The following is a 17,871-nucleotide window of genomic DNA, read 5'->3' on the forward strand; positions in this document are numbered from 1 at the left end:
CTGGCACCAAATGTGACCTCAGGTGAGCCCAGCCCTGAATTGGGTCCCTGCACCTTCCCCTACTGCATGGTCTGAGTGCTCAGTGGGGGACCAGCACGAGTGGGGGGCAGCTGCACTCCCCAGGGACCTTGGGTTTACCATACACCATCCTCCCCTCCCTGCCTGGTTCCCAGAATGCCAAACGCACTGTATGTGTTGATGATAACTCCAGCCATTGTCCTCAGGGCTGTCCAGCTCTGCTGCCTCTGGCTCTGTTCGAAACCCAGCCCAGTGCCAAAGGAGCACAGAACCCAAAGGGCAGTGGCAGACCAGGGACCGTGTCACAGGGATGCTCCTGTGCCCACCTGGCTGCGGGACCCCCCTCCATCCCATAGGTGATCCCCATGGGATCTGGGAAAAGCCCATGCCCAGGTTGAGGGTGTGCAGGCCGGCACTGCAGCATGTCCCTGGGGAAACCTGGCTGGGCTGACCCTGGTGTGCTCCATGGCAGGCATCACCCGAGAGTGTGGCCATCCCCAGCCTCCTGGATGCAGGAGCTCCAGCAGGGTGGCTGCAGCAGTGATTGCTACCACAAGGGCAGCCCGGGTGCCCAGCCATGGCTCGAGCAAGCCTCACCTGTAAGGTTGGATTTCAGCTTGTGCTGGGGTCTCCTTGGCCTCTCCCCCACACCCCCTCAGGCCATGGCACTGGGAAGAAGCAGAGACAAGCCCTAGACCCCATAGAGGGCCACGAGCAAATCCTCCTTACCAAGCATTTGCATTAATGGCTGCTGAAGTGCACCCACCAGCAAGAGGCTTGGTTTGAACTCCCTGTGCTGCATCAGCCCAATGACAGACCATGTGGGAGCATCCAAACTGTCCCCAGTAGCTTTTAATTGGGCCATGACAGAGCAATCCGATGGGACCCGTGGACAGCACAGCAGAGGCTCTGAAGATCCAGTCTATAGATGTTATAAATAGCATCATGCTAATGGGTTCGTGTAAATACCATCCATTTTTTGCAGGCATTTCGGTGTGTAGGAAGATAATCACTGGATTTGTGTTTCCTGCTGAAGTAACCCCTCCTCCGCATCGCACAGGGCTGGGAGGTGATGCTGCCTGAGCACACGCCTTTACTCAAGGTTGCTGAATCCCCTTGCTAATCCCTCCTGGGCAACCAGGGGGGGAGATGGGGAGACTCCAGCAGAGGGTGACAGCCACCCAGAGCCGTGCTCTGGGGAAGCCTGACCCACCTCCACCATGCACATCAGGGCAAACATGGCTGGAGTGCAGCGTGCTGCTCGCAGGGCATTAAACTGCAGCTGCCATCTGCAGTACAGCACAGTGATACGGGAAAGATCAGCTGAAAACGTTTCTATGAGATTAAAGCCAACCCCGAGGGGATTTTTCCTTTCAGCTTTTCCTGCTGGAAGAGGAAAACAAAGTAAGAAAATGCCATTTTTGCAGAAAAAAACAAACCCAGGAGCAGAAGTGGCTCAGCTGAGGCATCGTTACCAGCTCTATTTGTAGACCTGAGTGCAAATCACCCCCATCACAGTGGCCCAGAACCTCAGCGCTGTGTCCCAGCAGTGCCAGCAGGAATGTGCTTGAGGCTGAGCACCTGCATCTGCTCATGGCTGGGGATGTGATGGAGAAAGAGTGGGACTGGAATAGCCTCATGATAGGCATGAAGGACAGGTACCGGGTTCCCAAACCTCCCTCTGACTGGGCCTGCGGGTATGATTTGTGGCATGTGGGGATGGACAAAACCATCCTCCATTCATGGAGCCTGAGCGCCTGGTCCCTAGTCCTTAATGCCACCGAGCACTGGAATTGTCACCCTTTCTCCTGGTGGGATGGTGAGCCTCAGGGATCACCCGCACCTCTCTGCATCAGCCCCTGGTATCATTGCCACCTGCATGGGTGGACTTGGTGATCCAAGAGCTTTCCAAGTGGCTGTGGGAAAGACCCCACCTGTACATTCACCTGGGTGGGACAAGCACCCTCATCCACCAGCCCCAATTAAGCTCCATTGGCCCCAGCTTTAGGCATCCAGCTGAGGTGCCCGAGTGAAAGGCATGTGAGATATTTATACTGGATGGAGGGAGTCCAGCGCTGCAGAGAAGGGATTTCACATGCCCATGCTTGGGGAGCATAAATCCAGAGAGCGAAGTCCCCCTGGGTCTATTGTATCATCCCTCTGGAGCTGCTCCACTTGTCTCAGCAGCTTGTTGGTGTCAGGGCCATGCAGAGACCACTTCTCAGCCTCCCTGTTCACCATTTACCTACAGGCCACTTGATTTCATAGAATCACAGAATGGATTGGCTTGAAGGGACCTTTGAAGATCATCCAGTTCCAACCCCCTGCAATGAGCAGGGACACCTTCAACTAGATCTGATTGCTCAGAGCCCGTCCAGCCTGGCCTTGGATGTTTCATGGGGCATCCACCACCTCCCTGGGCAGCCTGTGCCAGTCCTCACCACCCTCATTGTAAGAAACCTCTTCCTTACATCAAGTCTGAAACACCCTGTCCATCTGCTGCTCTTCTCCCCCCAGTGATGAGCTCCCATTGTTCCTCTCCTGCCCATCACCATCATCCTGCATCCCTGCTGCAGCTCCTGGCTTTGGTCCATGACCATCTCCTACCAGCAGACACTGGGAGGCTTGGCAGGACCCTCAGTATCACAGCAGTAACCACACAGTGACATCTGCTCCAAATGTCCATTCTCCTCCATGTTAAATTGGTTTAAAACATCGAGTTATTAATAAAGATGAGAAACTTGAAGCCACTGCTTCAGCTTAGTGGCTTCAACAGCTTTGCTGCTGGCTCAGTGGAAAACGGCTTTCTGCCTCCCAGGAAATGGTCACAGATCCAGTCGTTTTGGGAAGGAAACAGTTTATTTTCACCCTTACGAATGGGGCAAAATGAGACATACGGTAAGATGGGCCGTGGCTGTAAGAGCGCTCCTCTGGGATGGATACAGCCACTTTCACATGCCAGGCCGGCTTCAGGCAGGAGAGGGTGCTGGATATCCATGTCCAAACCTCTAGCCCAGCCCCTGGGCTGCTCTTGGATGATTCTCTCCTTGTTCCAGCCTGGACCTGGAAAACCTTTTCCACTGGAAACAGCAGATTGCCACAGAAGGAGCCCTGTTTGATAAATCACCCAGTTCTGATGGGATAGATTTCCTTGGAGAAATTCCAGCCAGCTGTAACACTAGCATCGCTGGGAAGCCTGCAGCCTTTCTGCTTGGCTGGAAACAACAGCTCTGTGGAAATCAATGGCAGATGTTACCCAGTGTGAGATACATCTCCAAATCAACATAAATCCAACAGCATGGGAGGCTGTGCAGTGAAGAGGAATGGTCCTATGCTGAACCCCACCTAGACACAGCTCACCAGGCCTCCTGGCCAGGCTGGATTATGATTTGTTAGATAAATCACACTGCTGTTTACCTTCCAGTACCTTTTCCATTTACTGGCACTGACTAAGCTGGAGAGATAACCTATGGCCAAGCATGGCTCCGGTCCCTGCCCTGCTGGAGCAGCTCCCTGGCTGGTAGGAGGCACGGAGCTGGTGATGGAGGTGAGCAGCTCCAAAGCCTGCAATGGGAGAAGAGCGGTGACCCAGAGGACCTGAGCCCAGGGCTGTGACCAAGGGGCCATGCTGCTGGGGTTGCTGTTATTGGTGCTCAGCCCAAGGGTGAATACAGCAGAGATAAGGGACACCTCGAGGTGCACACAGACTCCGGTGTCTAAGTGTCTGGTGACCAGGTTGCTCAGAGCCCCATCCAACGTGATCTTAATCACTGCCGTGATGGGACATCCACAGCTTCTCTGGGCAACCTGTGCCAGTGCCCCGCCAGCTCCTGCAGACCTCAGAGGGACACTGGAACCAAAGAGAGCTACGTGCAAAATGCAGATGCCAACATCTGGTTTACTCATCCCAGGACCCCTATGCTGTCACTGGAGGAATGTGGCCACGTTTAGGGAGCGCCTGCTCTCCCTCTAAAGAAGTTGTGCTAAGACCAGCCAAGGGAAGAGCATCACAAGAGGGAGTTTGTCCCTGTCAGCTGCGAGCAATCATCCTGTTGGGATGTGATTTCTCTGTATCCACACCAGCCATTGTGCTGCACCCCGGGTGCATCTCACCAGAGTAAAGCAACCCCTCTCCCCTCTCTTCTGGCACACACAGAGCTGCATTCCCTACCTGCTACCCCTCAGCTTTTACCTGCACACTCTGTAGCTTAATGAAATGACTTTCACAGCACCCTGAGAGGAAAGGTGTTTTAAAGCACAAAGGGACCATTAATATCAGATGTCAAGCTGTAACAAAGAACAACTGTGCCACTGGTTCTTTCCTGATTAGTCAGGGCACCCCAGGTTGCATTATCTTGTTTGCAGCGGTGACAGGAACGTGATAACAGCCCCTCTTTGGAAAAGTAACTTTTATTTTGTAGAAGCCATTTGTTTCCAAGGACAGAGCAAAGCTCAGAAGCCATAAACCATGCCCGGATACGAATAACCTCAAACAATGGTTAAGTTTGTAGCAGGATGTTGCTTGTTCTGCGATGATTGCTCAGTGCTTGAGGCACAGTTCCCATTGCCTGCTCAGACATGCAGCACAGGATCACAATGCCCCGTGCAGGTTTGGAATCAGAGCATGTTTAGACAATGTTAGTGATACTGTTCCACATCGGCCCAAATCCCACAGTGCCACGGCCCCTTAGATCGCAAGGGCTGTCCACTGCTGGCCTGAAGACGTGGTTGCAGCACCAAGCTAGGCTGGGTAGTGATGGGGATGGGGATGCAGACCTGAGGTGCATCAGCTTTGCTGCATCTCAGCACACGAACTTCCATGTCACTGCGAGCAGGGGTGCCCTGGAGATGCTGGGATGTGGAAGCTGCTGGGTTCAGGTGTGGGGAAGCTGCTCTGGGTGCAGGACCCCCCAGAAGTGCATCTCCAGCCACTGCACAGCCGAGATGGGGCACAGATAACGCAGAAGGCACAAGACAGGAAGCTGTGGGGGCAGTCACCTCCCGCACAGTGCTTGGGAGCTGCTGACACCACAAGTGCCCTCAGAGGCTGCTGCGGATGCTGGGTCACCCCACCTTGGTGTCTCCTGAGCTGGCTGCTTCCCTGCCTTGGTGGCTGCCACGTAGCCTGAGAGCAGTGCCGGGGCTGGGACAGTCTTGAAGTGGTGGAAGCCAGCTCCACATCTGGTTCTGCAGCAGGGAAGGCACGTGAGTAGCAGAGATGCATCGTTTGGTTTGGAGAGCATCCACAGGCTGCTGTCTGTGTGCTGGGAGGAGCAACATACACCTTGCCTCTTGCACCCGAAATGCCCAAACCAACAGCTCCAACATGAAGGAGGGACTTGTAAAACACCACTAAACTCACCCAACTATACCCACATTGACACACATAAGCTGCCTTTCCTTTCCAATACAGCCAAGCTTGCAGGAGGCTTTTCTGCACAACCTAGCCGTGGTCCATGACAAGGAGTCATCCTCTGCCCCCTTCTCATACCACCACCTCCCCACTTCAACCCCATTGTTGGCATCTCCATTGATGCCATTAGCATCACTGCTGAACAGAGTACCTCCTGGTCAGGGTGTGCTGTTCTGGGACATGCACACACACCTGGTTGTGTTGAACCCAGCCCCCAAGCTAAGGAAACAACTCTGTCACCACCATGAACCAACCAAATCCCCTTTACCCTCTAAATCTGCCTATCCCCAGCTCAGCCCTGCTGCAGGCAGCATGAGGCAGAGAGGCAAAGCTGCCCTGTTGAGTTAATTGGGCTTTCTTCAACCCATGACTGGCCAACCCAGCACTGCAGGGTTCCCTGTGGGGACAGGAGCACCAGCTTGCACACCCCTAGGACTCCTTATGGATGCTATGGCAGATCAGGGGTCCAAAACCAACCTGGCAGTGGAGGGAGGGATGGAGGAGCAGGTGAAGGGAAGGACCCATGTATGTAGGACTCCCAAATGCCTCCTGGAGCCCAGCCAGAGCAAACACTGCTGGGACCAAGAGTCTCCCTCCTGCACCAAGAGGTCCAGAGCCCTGGGGCAGGCAGCTCCCCTGTGCCCTCCTCCGGCAGCAGTGATGTCCCTGTGCCCCTCATCCAGCTGCAAACCCCTGATGGTCCCCTGCAGACGCCTGTGCTCCCTGGCTCCAGTGTTCCAGATGTGTGGGTCCTGGCTCACACCAGTGAGGGGAAGGAGCGAAGAGCAAGCAGAGAGGATAAGGAGTGAAGAGCAAGCAGAGAGGATGAGTAGCGCAGGAGAGGGGTTGGATCTCCTTGTAACATAAAGGTGTGTGGGCTTACAGGTGGGTATTTACCAGTGCTGCAGCCCTGATCAGTCCACAGTCCCCATGGGGAGACAGAGGATGTGAAACTGCCCTTTTCCTCCTCCAGGTATCCAAAACCAGTGGGAAATGCCCAGCAAAAGGCTGATGCTGGGGCTCAGGCTGAGCTTGGCCATGCTGTTTCCTGCAGCTGCAACAGCCACACTGACCTCTCTTTCTCTCACAGGTGGCAAAGGCCTCTTCTATGAGAGCTGCCAAACCTTCAAGTGCAAGCGACTCACCACGAGTGTCCTATTCCCTCTGCCTTTCCTCTCCAGATGGCAGGAATACCTTCCTTTACATCCTTCTGACCAGCTTCACTCCCTGCACAGCACCAAAGGATTTGGGGATTGTTTACACTCGAGAAAAGGAGACTTAGGGGGGACCTCATTGCTCTCTACAACTGCCTGACAGGAGGTTGTACTGAGGTGGGTGTTGGTCTCTTCTCCCAAGTAACAAACGATAGGACAAAAGGAAATGGCCTCAAGCTGCACCAGGGGAGATTTAGATTGGATATGGGGAAAAATTTCTTCACAGGGAGGGTGCTCAGGCATTGGAACAGGCTGCCCAGGGTAGCGGTGGAGTCACCATCCCTGGAAGTGTTCAAAATCCATGTAGATGAGGCCCCAGTGCCATGGGTTAGTGGTGGTCTTGGCAGTGCTGGGATAAAGGTTGGACTTAATGATCTTAAAGTTCTTTTCCAACCCAGCTGATTCTATGAGTCTAGTCTAAGGGGACTGCCTGCTCGGGGCTGGCTCCTGCCCTGCTCCAGCTCTGCCTCTGGGTGGGGGCTATGAAAACACCAAATACCTCATGTGAAAGCAGCAAAATCCCCCCACAAGCTCCCCATGCATCTTCCCTGCCATGTCCCCTTCCTACAAGGACATCCCTGCTGCCAGCCCAGGCTGCTGGGAAGAGCAGAGCTGCTCTCTCCTGCCCTAGAGGGACACCCAGGAGGATCATCTTCCCCAGCCTCAGAAGGACACCTTGGTGATACCCATCACCATCACAATCATCTCATGCTGACCTCGCACACCTACACACCACTGCATGCCTGGGGAGTCGGCAGCAACCAAGGGAGGCAGAGCAGGTGGCAACTGATCCAAGCCAAAAGCGTAATGCCAGGATGCTGCTGTTGGAGCTTATTCAGGGTCTCAGACCTTCAGGGAATGCTGTGCCTTGAAGCTGCAGGGCTTAGACCCTCAGTGGTCTCCGGAGAGTTGGGGGAAGATGATCGTGGTTATGCTAAGGGAAGATGTTTTCCCACCATGCAAAATAACAGGCAGCAGGTCTTTCCTCACAGTAAGATTCATGTGATTCCAGCTGTCTGGAAAGGCCTGAGGACTATGAGATACACCCAGTCACATCCCCTCCACCAGTGGAATCCCAGTGCAGTGAGCAGTGCAACCAACAGCATGACCTTGCCCCCATCCTTCCCTGTTCCTCACTGTTTCCCATCCCCAAATCCTTGTACCTTTCCCTCTTTTCCTTTCTCCAGGCCCTGGAAACCCCTCCATAACTAAAACCCTCACCACCACCTCCTCCCTAGCAGGGATGGGCTCTGCAGAGCTCGCTTCCAGTGCCTAGAGTTCAGTGTTATCATAGCTGGAAAGAAATGACCTTGTACCACATTTAGCGCACATCTACCTGAGGAAGCATCTTGAGATCTGCAAATCACATGAAGTTTGTGGCCTGCACCAATGAAACCAGAACACTTTACAAGAGACAGAACATGAGTTACAGTGGTGGAGGCCACCAGCAGTGTCACTTCAGCCTTCCCTGTTACTCCCCAGTTGGTTTGTTATTATTAATGTCACTACAATAAATACCAGAACAAAATGGACAGCGCTTGGCCACGTATCTTAAAGCATTGCCCCACTCCCTCCTTTACTCCATGTCTTTGCAGCCTTGGTTTTCATCCATATCAGTCATCAGAGGAGACTTTAGGGACAAAGCGTTTGACTATGTGACAAGCCAGGTAATAGAAGCCGTGCAGAATGGTGGCTGTGGCATCGATGACCAGGGAGAAGGTGCCCCCAATCCCGTTGGCCATGTCTTTGAGGACAGAGGGAATGGCACAGATGGAGTGGTAAGGGAAAGCAGCGAGGTGAAGGACAAACCCCACGGGGATGCGCAGGATCCTGTAGGTGAGGGACACCACATCTTCAACAATTTGCAGGAAGCCCATGCAGATGTTGACGATGACCCTCCCAACATCATAAGGGATGCTGATGAGCACCATGGTGATGCTTTTAAGGTAGGACACCAGCCCGTTCCACAGGTTGCAGACTCCATCCAGAACTGTACCACCAACCCGCTTGATAACAAGCCACAGGAAATAGAACACGTATTTCACCAGCTCCACAAGCACATAGATGAGGAGTTCCACAAGTTTGATGAAAGGGGTAGCAATGATGCCAGCCACTTTCCTCACCAACCCGCTCTCCTTGCCATCCTGGCTGTCACTTGCTCTCACTTGCTCTCCAGAGCGGACCTGACCGACAGCTTGCAGTATTGCTCTTGTTTTCTCCTGGCTCTGGTTGTCTTCCCCACAGCTGCCCTTGAACAAGTGAACTCCTGTTAGAAGCTTCTTCTCCAGCTCTCTTACTGTGAGGTCTGCCAAGCTGTTGTCATCATTCGTGCTTTTCACTATTCCCAGGGACCACCCGTCTGCAGCATCACAGCAGGCTGCCAGCCACAGAGTCTCTGGCACCGACAGCTTGCCTTTAACCCGGGCTCTGGAAGGAATTGCCCCTGCAAGGAGATACAGGTGATCCTTCTCGGAGCAGTGAGGGACCAGAGCTTGCTCCACTACCTTCCCAATGTCTCTGTGCCAGCTTTTGCTCACAGAGGGGCTCAGAGGGACAGCGTTTGTGAGGGTGTAAGTGGCCATCTGGAAATCCTCCTCATTGAGTAGGCTGGGATTGAGCAGTCCTCTCTCGTAGCCAGAGTCCACATAGTCTGAGGTCAGGGCTTGGTTTGCACCAAGGTTGGCCACAGTGCCAGCAATATCGGCTTCATGCACCATCTCCTGCAGGTCATTTTCTGGGTCATCTATCTGAAATAGGAGAGAGAAGAGTTACCAGATGCAATTTGCCTTCTTAGACAGCAACGTGTAAAATGGACCTTTAAGTATATTTTCCATTATGACTACACATTATGCCTTGGATCACATCCTGCTCTCCCTCCTTGCTTTCCTTGTGGCACTCCAGAGGAACACATGCTCTACTTTGCTGCCCTGCCGAACACATTAGTTTACGCTGCAAGGGATCCTTGCAGCTCTGCAGCCTGGTCTGCAACGCAGCCTCAGAAACCCATCAGCCACGGTGCACCAAGCCTCTAACTTGTGCAAAGAGGTTTCTAAGACCAACAGATGCTTGGTTTAGGGCCTTGTTCTCACCTCCTGTGGTGGTGGTACCTTCAGTTCATGCAAGCACCTATGGCACCTTAATTCAGTCCCTCTGAACTATCAAATTCAAACCATGAAGGAAAAACCCCATGGTATATCAGACACCTACCAAAGGCATTTGCCTCTCACCACTGTGTAGGAAGCCAGAATGAAGGCAGGCACCATGGCAGGTGACCTCAACTTGCCTGCCTTGAACACAGACACAGCAGAGAGCTCCCAGGGCTCTCTCAGAGCTCATCATTAGTAGTCTGAACCTCATCCTTAATGAATGCACGGCTCCTGGCATAACATGGGTGAGGATGCCATCAGTGCAGGTCCTTGATGGAATCTGTGCTACCTGCTTGTGTCTGCCATTCCCATGCTGCGGAGCCATAGGTGGCAATTGCAGCAGCAGGAATTCTTCCTGGAGCCATGCACAGAGCCATGCTCAGGGAGGTAACACACAGTGGGAGCAGGAGCACTAAATGGCAGGGCACACTCAGCTCTTTCCTGGGTGGCCAGGACTGTCTCCTCACTCACCCCTGTTGACACTGCCTGCAGCAGCACTGGAGGTGTGCCAGATGGTTGTCATTTTCCTCCCCAAATGAGAGGGTGAATGTGTTGGTACAAGCTCGGGAGTGACAGACGGTCTCTGGCCTTGGTGCCTCCTGTAGTCTCTGTTTCAGAGGCTGTGGCCCTCAGCTCCCAGCACTGTGCTGGCCCAATTAAACCTGCACTCTTTGCTCCTGGCCTATAAACTGTTTACTGTGTTATATAATATGTACTTTGGAGACGTGTGGCAGAGAGTTCATAGTCTACCTTGAACCACTCCCCGGTCATTCTTCCTCGTCCCTTGGCCATCCCGCAGTGCACTTGGGCAGATGTCCAGCTGTCTCCTTACAACCTCACCCAGTGTTTGTATCCCCTTAGTGCTGCATCGCCTGCTCACAGCTCTGTGCCAGCCTGTGCTGAGAGTCAATGTGACAGGCCCAGTGCCAGCAAGTGTCAGCAGCTACCCATCACTGAGCTCTGGCTGGCCTCCTGCATCAGCCAAACCCCTGCGGTCCTGGCCCTGGGCTCTCTCTGCACCAAGGCTGGTCACAGTGCCATTGCAGAGGGCTGCATTACCCCCATCTCCTGCTAAGGAGGTTTCTTGAAGTATCTTATGCTTACTGCTTCCAGGACTGGAAGGATCACTGTGAGCCCTATGTGCTGATGCACAAGTCATAGGTTTTTCTAAATACACCACTTAAAATGACTTATCCTGCTCTGCCTCTGCTTTATTCTGCTCTTCTTGCTCAGACACCCCAAACTCACATGCTGCAACTGGCTGAGGAGGCCAGACAATGTGTTCCACAAAATCACTGTCCCTTCCTGCCCCCCCAGCTGCTTCTCCCTGTTCTGATGATAGTGTTGTGCCATAGGACAAGCGATGCACCCGCTGTGTTTAACCCTGCAGTACCATGAGGGGAGAGCAGGCACAATGCAAGGCTGTGCCTGGGAACTGCCCCCCATCCTATGGCCCTTCCAAGCCTGACACCCTCACTCATGCCCTCTCTCTCCCATAGCATTGCTGCCATACCACAAGGACATGTAGACCCAAGACAGGTCAGCTCTGCCCCATGGCAGAGATTCCCAGCCTACAGGAAGCATATAGTATAAACTTAATTTTCTCTCTTTATGAGCTGATGCATGCAAACCTTGAGGTGCCTATCAGGAAAATATGTCTCTGTTTACCTGTTTAGCTGCAGGCTTTTGCACATACCATTGGGGATGTTTAGGTGCAATTAAAAAAGAACATCATAAAAATGCTGCTCATGTGTAAGGCTCTGACATCACCCAGTTGTGTTTATAATAACTCACGTAATGGTTTGTAATGACTCCTGTGTAACTGAGGTTTTCATGCCTCCCCCAGCTCAGCCCCAGAGCCAAGCTGCCGCCAGCACTCCATCTAATCTGCATTGAAGCCACCTTTCCTCACTGCTTCAAAAAGCTTTTGGGTTGTGTCACTCTCAAAGCACATCTTCATTCAGGGAGTCAGCCGTGAGGCCATCTGTCCAAACAACCTGCAACAGCCAAGGGCAAGATCCAAGCAGACAGGCAAACACCTCGTTCACTGCATGGGATGTAGAAATGAATTATGCATCTGAGCACCTGTATGGATGTGAGCACCTAACTCATACATCAATGTGTTTCACAAAGTAGAGGTTGCAGTTCCCAGGCAGAGTATAAGAGGGATTTAAAGTACGGCAACACACAGTTATTAGGGAAGGCAGCTTCCATCAGGTTTGGTCATAGGACCAAGGCAGGACGCTGTTACCTCCCACCTTCCCTACACTAGTACTTAGGATCCCAGGTGAACTTCAACATCCCACTGCCCTCGCTACTGCCTCAGGCACACTTATACCTTTGATTGCAGTGGAAATATTTCACCCAGCCTCAGTGTGGGACTCGTTTCTCAGGGAGGTGTCACAGTGCCTCTTACACCAAGGTTTCTGTGGTAGGACAGTCACATGGGTGGCTCTAGAAGTACCTGTTTGTCCTTACTGTTTACCAAGAAAGATGACAAGAGCAGCTCAGAGGTAGCTATACTGTACATAGCTGGGCAATGCAAGTCCCACCTTGGTCATCTGGCTTGTGGTAGTCATCAACCAAACTAAAGCACAAAGTGATTCATGCAGCCCCTTATGTTGCCCCCAGAAAAGGCAACTCCAGAGTTTTCCACCTCTCTCTAAGGCTGCAGAGCCAAACCCATAACTTTTCAGACAGCCAAAACGAGGCGAGGTGAAAGCCACCTGAGGGACTTGCTCTCAACCCCCAGGAAACCTCTGGCAAAGCAGGTTTCCACCCCTGAGCCTGGGAGAGTCCTGTCAGTACCCTGCTCATCAGCCTGCCCTTCCTGTCACTAATTGCTGAATTAATTGGCTGTTTCCAGCTGCCGATGGGCAGTGGGTGGCACTGGCATTCCTCACCCTCCTCACCCAATTACTGCCTCAGTGCTACATCTGGCATTTGCTCCTCAGGCAGACATTCCTGAGGAGGCAGCACCCCGGGGGGGGGACGGGACGGGGACGGGACGGTGCCCTCACCACTGACATCACTACCCCAAAAACAGCATGTGACAGCCCTGAGGAGAGTGGTTTACAGTGATTTCTCTCTGCTTGCTCTGTTTCTGCATCTCCATGTGCATGCACATAGGTGTAAGCACAAAGGGAATTGGTTGGATTTGATCTTAAAGGTCTTTTCCAAGCTAGTTGATTCTATGATCTCCTATCTTTATTGTCTGCAACCTCGTGGCCTTAGCACCTCATCACCCCACACAAGGAGGCAAATGATCACGGCAGTCATTCCCCTGGGACAGGGGTAAGCTTTGACTCCCACAGCATCCAGCACCCGAGGTCCCAACGCAGTGCTCTGATATTGCAGCCACTCTGCCCTGACAAAGTGCCTTCCCTGAGCTCAGCAGATAGGGGTAGCTTGAAGTTTGCTACAGAATTCCCCATGACCACTGCTGAAAAACAAGGGGAAAAGGAAGGAAAAAGAGAGGTGAAGTGTACCTGTTCCCTTAGGGCACTAGCAACTTTTTAAGCATTTCCCTGAAATTTAACAGCTTGAAGGACTTGCTTAAACTTGCCAGGTTTTGCCAAGGGGAGACAAAAACTACTGAAACTCTGGCAAAGTTAACTTTATACCGCACACTTCTGACTCCAGGATAGGGCAACTCATTTCCCTACGGGAGTCTGCACCACAGGGACACAACAAAAACTGCAGCATCAACTTGGTGAACCGCAAATTGATGCTTTATCCCTGTGCAGCGAAGCTAAAGAACTCCTATCAACACAGAAAGAACTCTTATCAACACTGCAGTCACACTGGCGACAGAACAAACTTCCCCTTGACACTGTGACGGTTAACCCTGCTGCCCACCAGCAGCAGTGCTCCTGCCCGTGATGAGCTGGTGTCAGAGACTTTCCTCTTCCCTGGCATTGCATATCACATGCAGCAGCCGCTCAGCTTTTATTGGAACTAAACGACCTTAAGGTCCTTTCCAACCCCAAGTATTCTATGGTTCTATGATTACAAGCCCTGTGGGACGAGGAACTATTTGTTTCCTCAGTTCCAAGCACAAAAATAAGTTCTGCTTGCATTAAATTCCTATCAAAAGAAGTTAAACAAGAGAGCTCCCACCTCCTTTGCAAAATCCTCTCTCCAGCTTCACCCCAGAGGAAAATGTTCCCTAGGAAACATTTGCTTTACAGGCACGGAAAAGCTGACTTACCTGCGGTTCGACCAGCCAGCTCTCCTTCTCGCTTTGGGCTGGTTTTGTGTACTTAAAAGCCGAATAAAGAGGGATTTTGTCCTTAGTGCTGTAGAGGGTTGCAAAGCGTGGCTCTTTGTTGTACTGCTGACAGATTTTCACGTGGAACGGCTGTGTAAACCCTTCGGGTGGGACTTGTCCAGGGAAGAACACGTTACACTCAGCAAAGCCAGCTTCATCCCTTCCGACCACTCTGCCTTGGGAAAAGCCTGGGAAAACCGAGATGCAAAGCAAAAACACAACTGGAGTCTTCATGGTCCACTTCCTGGAGCCCAGGGGAGCCCCGTCTGCCTCCGCTGGGTACGGCAAGGGACCTGTGCTCTGAGTCCATGCAGCAGCCAAGCCGGAGAGCGTCTGGAATCCGGGCGTAGCGTGCGAGGGAAACGAAACGCGCAACCACAGCCGATCCCTGCGGGGAGCCGGCGCGTTGTGAAACCGAACGTGCGCAGCGCTGCGCTGACACACGCCAAGTGCCCGCAGGAGGGAATGCCGAGCAACCTGGAGTCATCGGGGCTCGCTGGGAAGAGGAGGAGGGCAGCGCATGGCGGCCGGGGCTGAGCTGGGCTCGGCGGGCGGGGTGTGCCGTGCTGCATTGCAGCACGGTCCCCGGCAGGGATTTTGGCTGACGCAGGCAGAAGCGTTCCCGGGGCTGCCAAGGGGGATGCTGCAAAGTCAGGCTTACCTCCTGCAGCAAGGTGTTAGCTGTCCCTCTTCACTGCCAGCCTGGACCAAGGTGAGCGGAGGAGGAAGAGAGGTGGCAGGATATGGGAACTGCTCCTTTTTGGGATGTCTGTCATCGGTATTGCTGCTAAGGTGCCTGGGAAAGGTGTTCTCCTCCCGTCTCTACTGGAGCTGTATGGGGCATCCAAACCCCTTCAGGATCACCTCACCTGGGCAGATTGTCTCTTAAAAGAGATTAACGAAAGGTAGAAGGATGTGGATCCTTAGATCACAACCCCCTAATGAGCACCCACCTCTGAATAGTTTGACCAACCCCATAGAAGTAAAGACAAAGAAAAAAGACAAAGCAAAAGAAAAAAAAAAAAAAGAAAAGGAAAAAGAAAGAAAAATCTACCTAAAGTGAATGAAACTGCTCCTCTGGGTTTATGATCATCTGCCCAGTGGCCAGCTGCCCATGATACCTCGGCTACTGCTGTGTAAAAGGCTGCGCTCTTTCAGTGACAGGGAAAACGAGTGTTTTCAGAGTACTGGGGATGGAAACCACAGAGCAGTCTCCTCAGCATCAGGAAAATAAGCATTTTTCCACCCAAGAAGTTAGATGTGATCAGCTGTGTTGCAACAACTTCAAAATCCTGGTGTTGATAAGGAACAGGTCCCTTGTGATTTCCAACCAAAAAAATGCAAGTGCTACCAACCCACCAGTGCTTTGCAAAGTAGGAGCAGTCCATACAGCAGATGATGAGATGGGACAGCGCGTGGTTAAAGTGCCTGCCCAAGGTCAGAGAAGGAGCATGTAAAAGCACTAAAAATAGACCGGACTCTAAGACTACCATTCCTCTACTCAATACTTAATGCTTCTAGAAGTATTAAGGCATGGAAATACGTCAGCATCTTTTGGTGTAGTGTAATCATCTGGGGGAGACAGGCAGGCTGGGGAGCAACAGGAAATGTATAAAGTGGGCTTGGTTTTGGTCCAGGCAAAACCTGGTCACCCAGCCCTGACGCAGAGTCATGTTCAGGAAAGGTGATATAAAAGAAAGCACAGGCACAGCCTGACCTTAACACAGCAGCTCCAAAAATTAGGCTTAAAATTTCGTACTCCTGGATGGCAGAAGGTGCCTGGGAAATCAAGAGCAGAAGCCAAACCTCAGCCAAGAGATGTTCTTTCTGATCCCAGGCTTGCAATTACCTGGGTAGCAGAAAAAAATATTTGCACAAGCATGGTGAGCCCTGCTCCCCAACAAACCCAGGCCTTTAAACACCCCACTCCAAGGCAGGCATGCATCACCCCGGGATAGGCATGGTCCAAGCCCAACAAAAAGGCAGCATGAGGTTTCTCAGGATGGGTATAACAGTGACCAGCACGCTGACTTCCACCAAGAAACATCCTGCTTCTGTCCTGGACCGGTGCATCAACCCCCTGCCTCAAAGCAGCACATCTGTCCCTTTGGGTGCACACCCCCTAAGCTGTCTTCTAAACCTCAAGGGGTTTTTACCTGCTTTTTTGGAAACTCTGAGTATCTCTTTCCTTTAGGGCTGTGAAGGTGGGGTCTGGCTCTTTAGCCCTGTATTTACCAGCAAACAGATAAGCCTTGACTCAGTCTGAAGAGCAAGAGCCTGGGGCTCTCATCTCCCAGAAAGAGCATCAGTGTGAAAGCCAGTATGGAGTTCCACTCTTCAAATCCCAATCCCATTTTCCCTCCATGTGAGGCTCCTGTCCAGTTTCTGTCTAATTTAAGATAGCTGTTGTGACCCTTGAATGTGGAGCTGTATATTTTATGTTCTTTCTAACATCATTATTACTAAAGAGACTAGTGCCATCATCATGGTATGGCACTCACTGGGATGAGAAGACAAAGCCAAAGGACTGTCCCTGCCTCAGGAAAATCACACTCTCAGCCAAGGGATCAATGAGAGCCAAAAGAGTCAAACAGGTCAGAGGTTTTGACAATTCAGTGCTCCAGTAGCTTCTCTGCTACCACATGCTTTTATAGGCATCACAGGGAGCAATTGCCTATAGGCAGTGATAAGGGGTGATGCCTGTAGGGACTGCTGCTCAAGGGAGCATTAAGATCAGATCCAAAACAAGGACCCTAAGGCTGTTGATGCGAGCAGCAGGGCCCTGGCAAAATGGGGTTGGAATTGGGCAGTGTGAGCTGGTGGCAGCAGCATGGCCTCACAGGAGCTGGGGCTGCCTCCTCCAGACTCACTCAGGGGTAACACTGCACAAGCCCAGCAGAGCAGGCAAGCCCCCGAGGTTTAACATGAGGGAGGCCAGGGAGGATGAAGGGACAGGTGATGTGGTCAAAGGGATGTGAGAAGAGTGATCTCCCAGCAGCAGACAGTATATGGGAAGACAGGAGAGGCTGTAGGCAACAGGCTGTATGGATACAGAGTTTGCAAGGAATACCGGCGATAAAGTGTGTCAGGGAAAAAGAAATTAAAGGCAGATTCAAGAAAGGGAAGGGCAAGAAAAGAGGTTAGGATCCAGAAAATGCTGTTGAACAGGAAGAAAAGGAGAATACTGGGTAAAAATTAGAGTTGAGGAGGATCTGAATTCCTTAAAAACTGGGGAAATAAGGGAAGATTAAGGAGGAAAAGAGTGGAAATAGGCATGAGTAAACCCAGGAGATGGATTGTGATAGGTCAAGTGAGGAGATGAGAGCAAGCTGAGGAAACCTTTCTCCTTTAGTGGTAAGAAAATGAAGAGAAGACATTAGGAGGGGAAAGGGAGAAAGGAGAATGAAAGGAGGTTTTCATCCGTATTCATTGACCTGACATAATGACCAGTCCTCCTCTTCCCTAAGGGTCTCAAGCACCAATGTCTCAAAGAAAATAGTACCTCCCTGCAAAACAAAATACAAGAAGCATGCCAGCATCCAAACCCTTTAGTTACAGAGAAGCTGCCGGGCTTGTTTGCCTGCTTTCCTACACTGTGCCTCCAGCCCTGTCTGTTCACAGAGCTGACACTGGGCTTGCTACAAATAGCATATTTTTCTCCCCACATTCCTGACCCCTCTGGTCTGGTCTTTCAAAACATTCTTGATTCCAAATATTTTCTAGGCTGGATCTCCTACCATGAACTCTGTCCAGGGCCCTGTTGCTTTCTGTATGTCACTGTCCCATTTGCCTGAGAAGGAAAAGAAGAGG

At 52.0% G+C, this 17,871-nt stretch overlaps 1 protein-coding gene across 1 annotated transcript; it reads right to left on the reverse strand.

Annotated features, from left to right (window-relative positions):
* Positions 1–7,758: 7,758 nt before the first annotated feature.
* On the reverse strand, positions 7,759–14,608 carry ENDOD1 (endonuclease domain containing 1). The gene is made up of 2 exons (XM_057399825.1): positions 14,002–14,608; positions 7,759–9,392 (listed from the first exon to the last, which is right to left on the reverse strand). Exons 1-2 carry the CDS (start codon positions 14,293–14,295, stop codon positions 8,259–8,261), a joined length of 1,428 nt encoding a protein of 475 aa, XP_057255808.1. The 5' UTR covers positions 14,296–14,608; the 3' UTR covers positions 7,759–8,258.
* Between the last annotated feature and the right edge of the window lie 3,263 nt (positions 14,609–17,871).

This window comes from Pezoporus wallicus, unplaced genomic scaffold (assembly GCF_028554395.1).
Source record: "Pezoporus wallicus isolate ANWC-B61680 ecotype Strahan unplaced genomic scaffold, APGP_CSIRO_Pwel_v1 scaffold_6446, whole genome shotgun sequence".
Lineage (NCBI taxonomy): Eukaryota > Metazoa > Chordata > Aves > Psittaciformes > Psittacidae > Pezoporus > Pezoporus wallicus.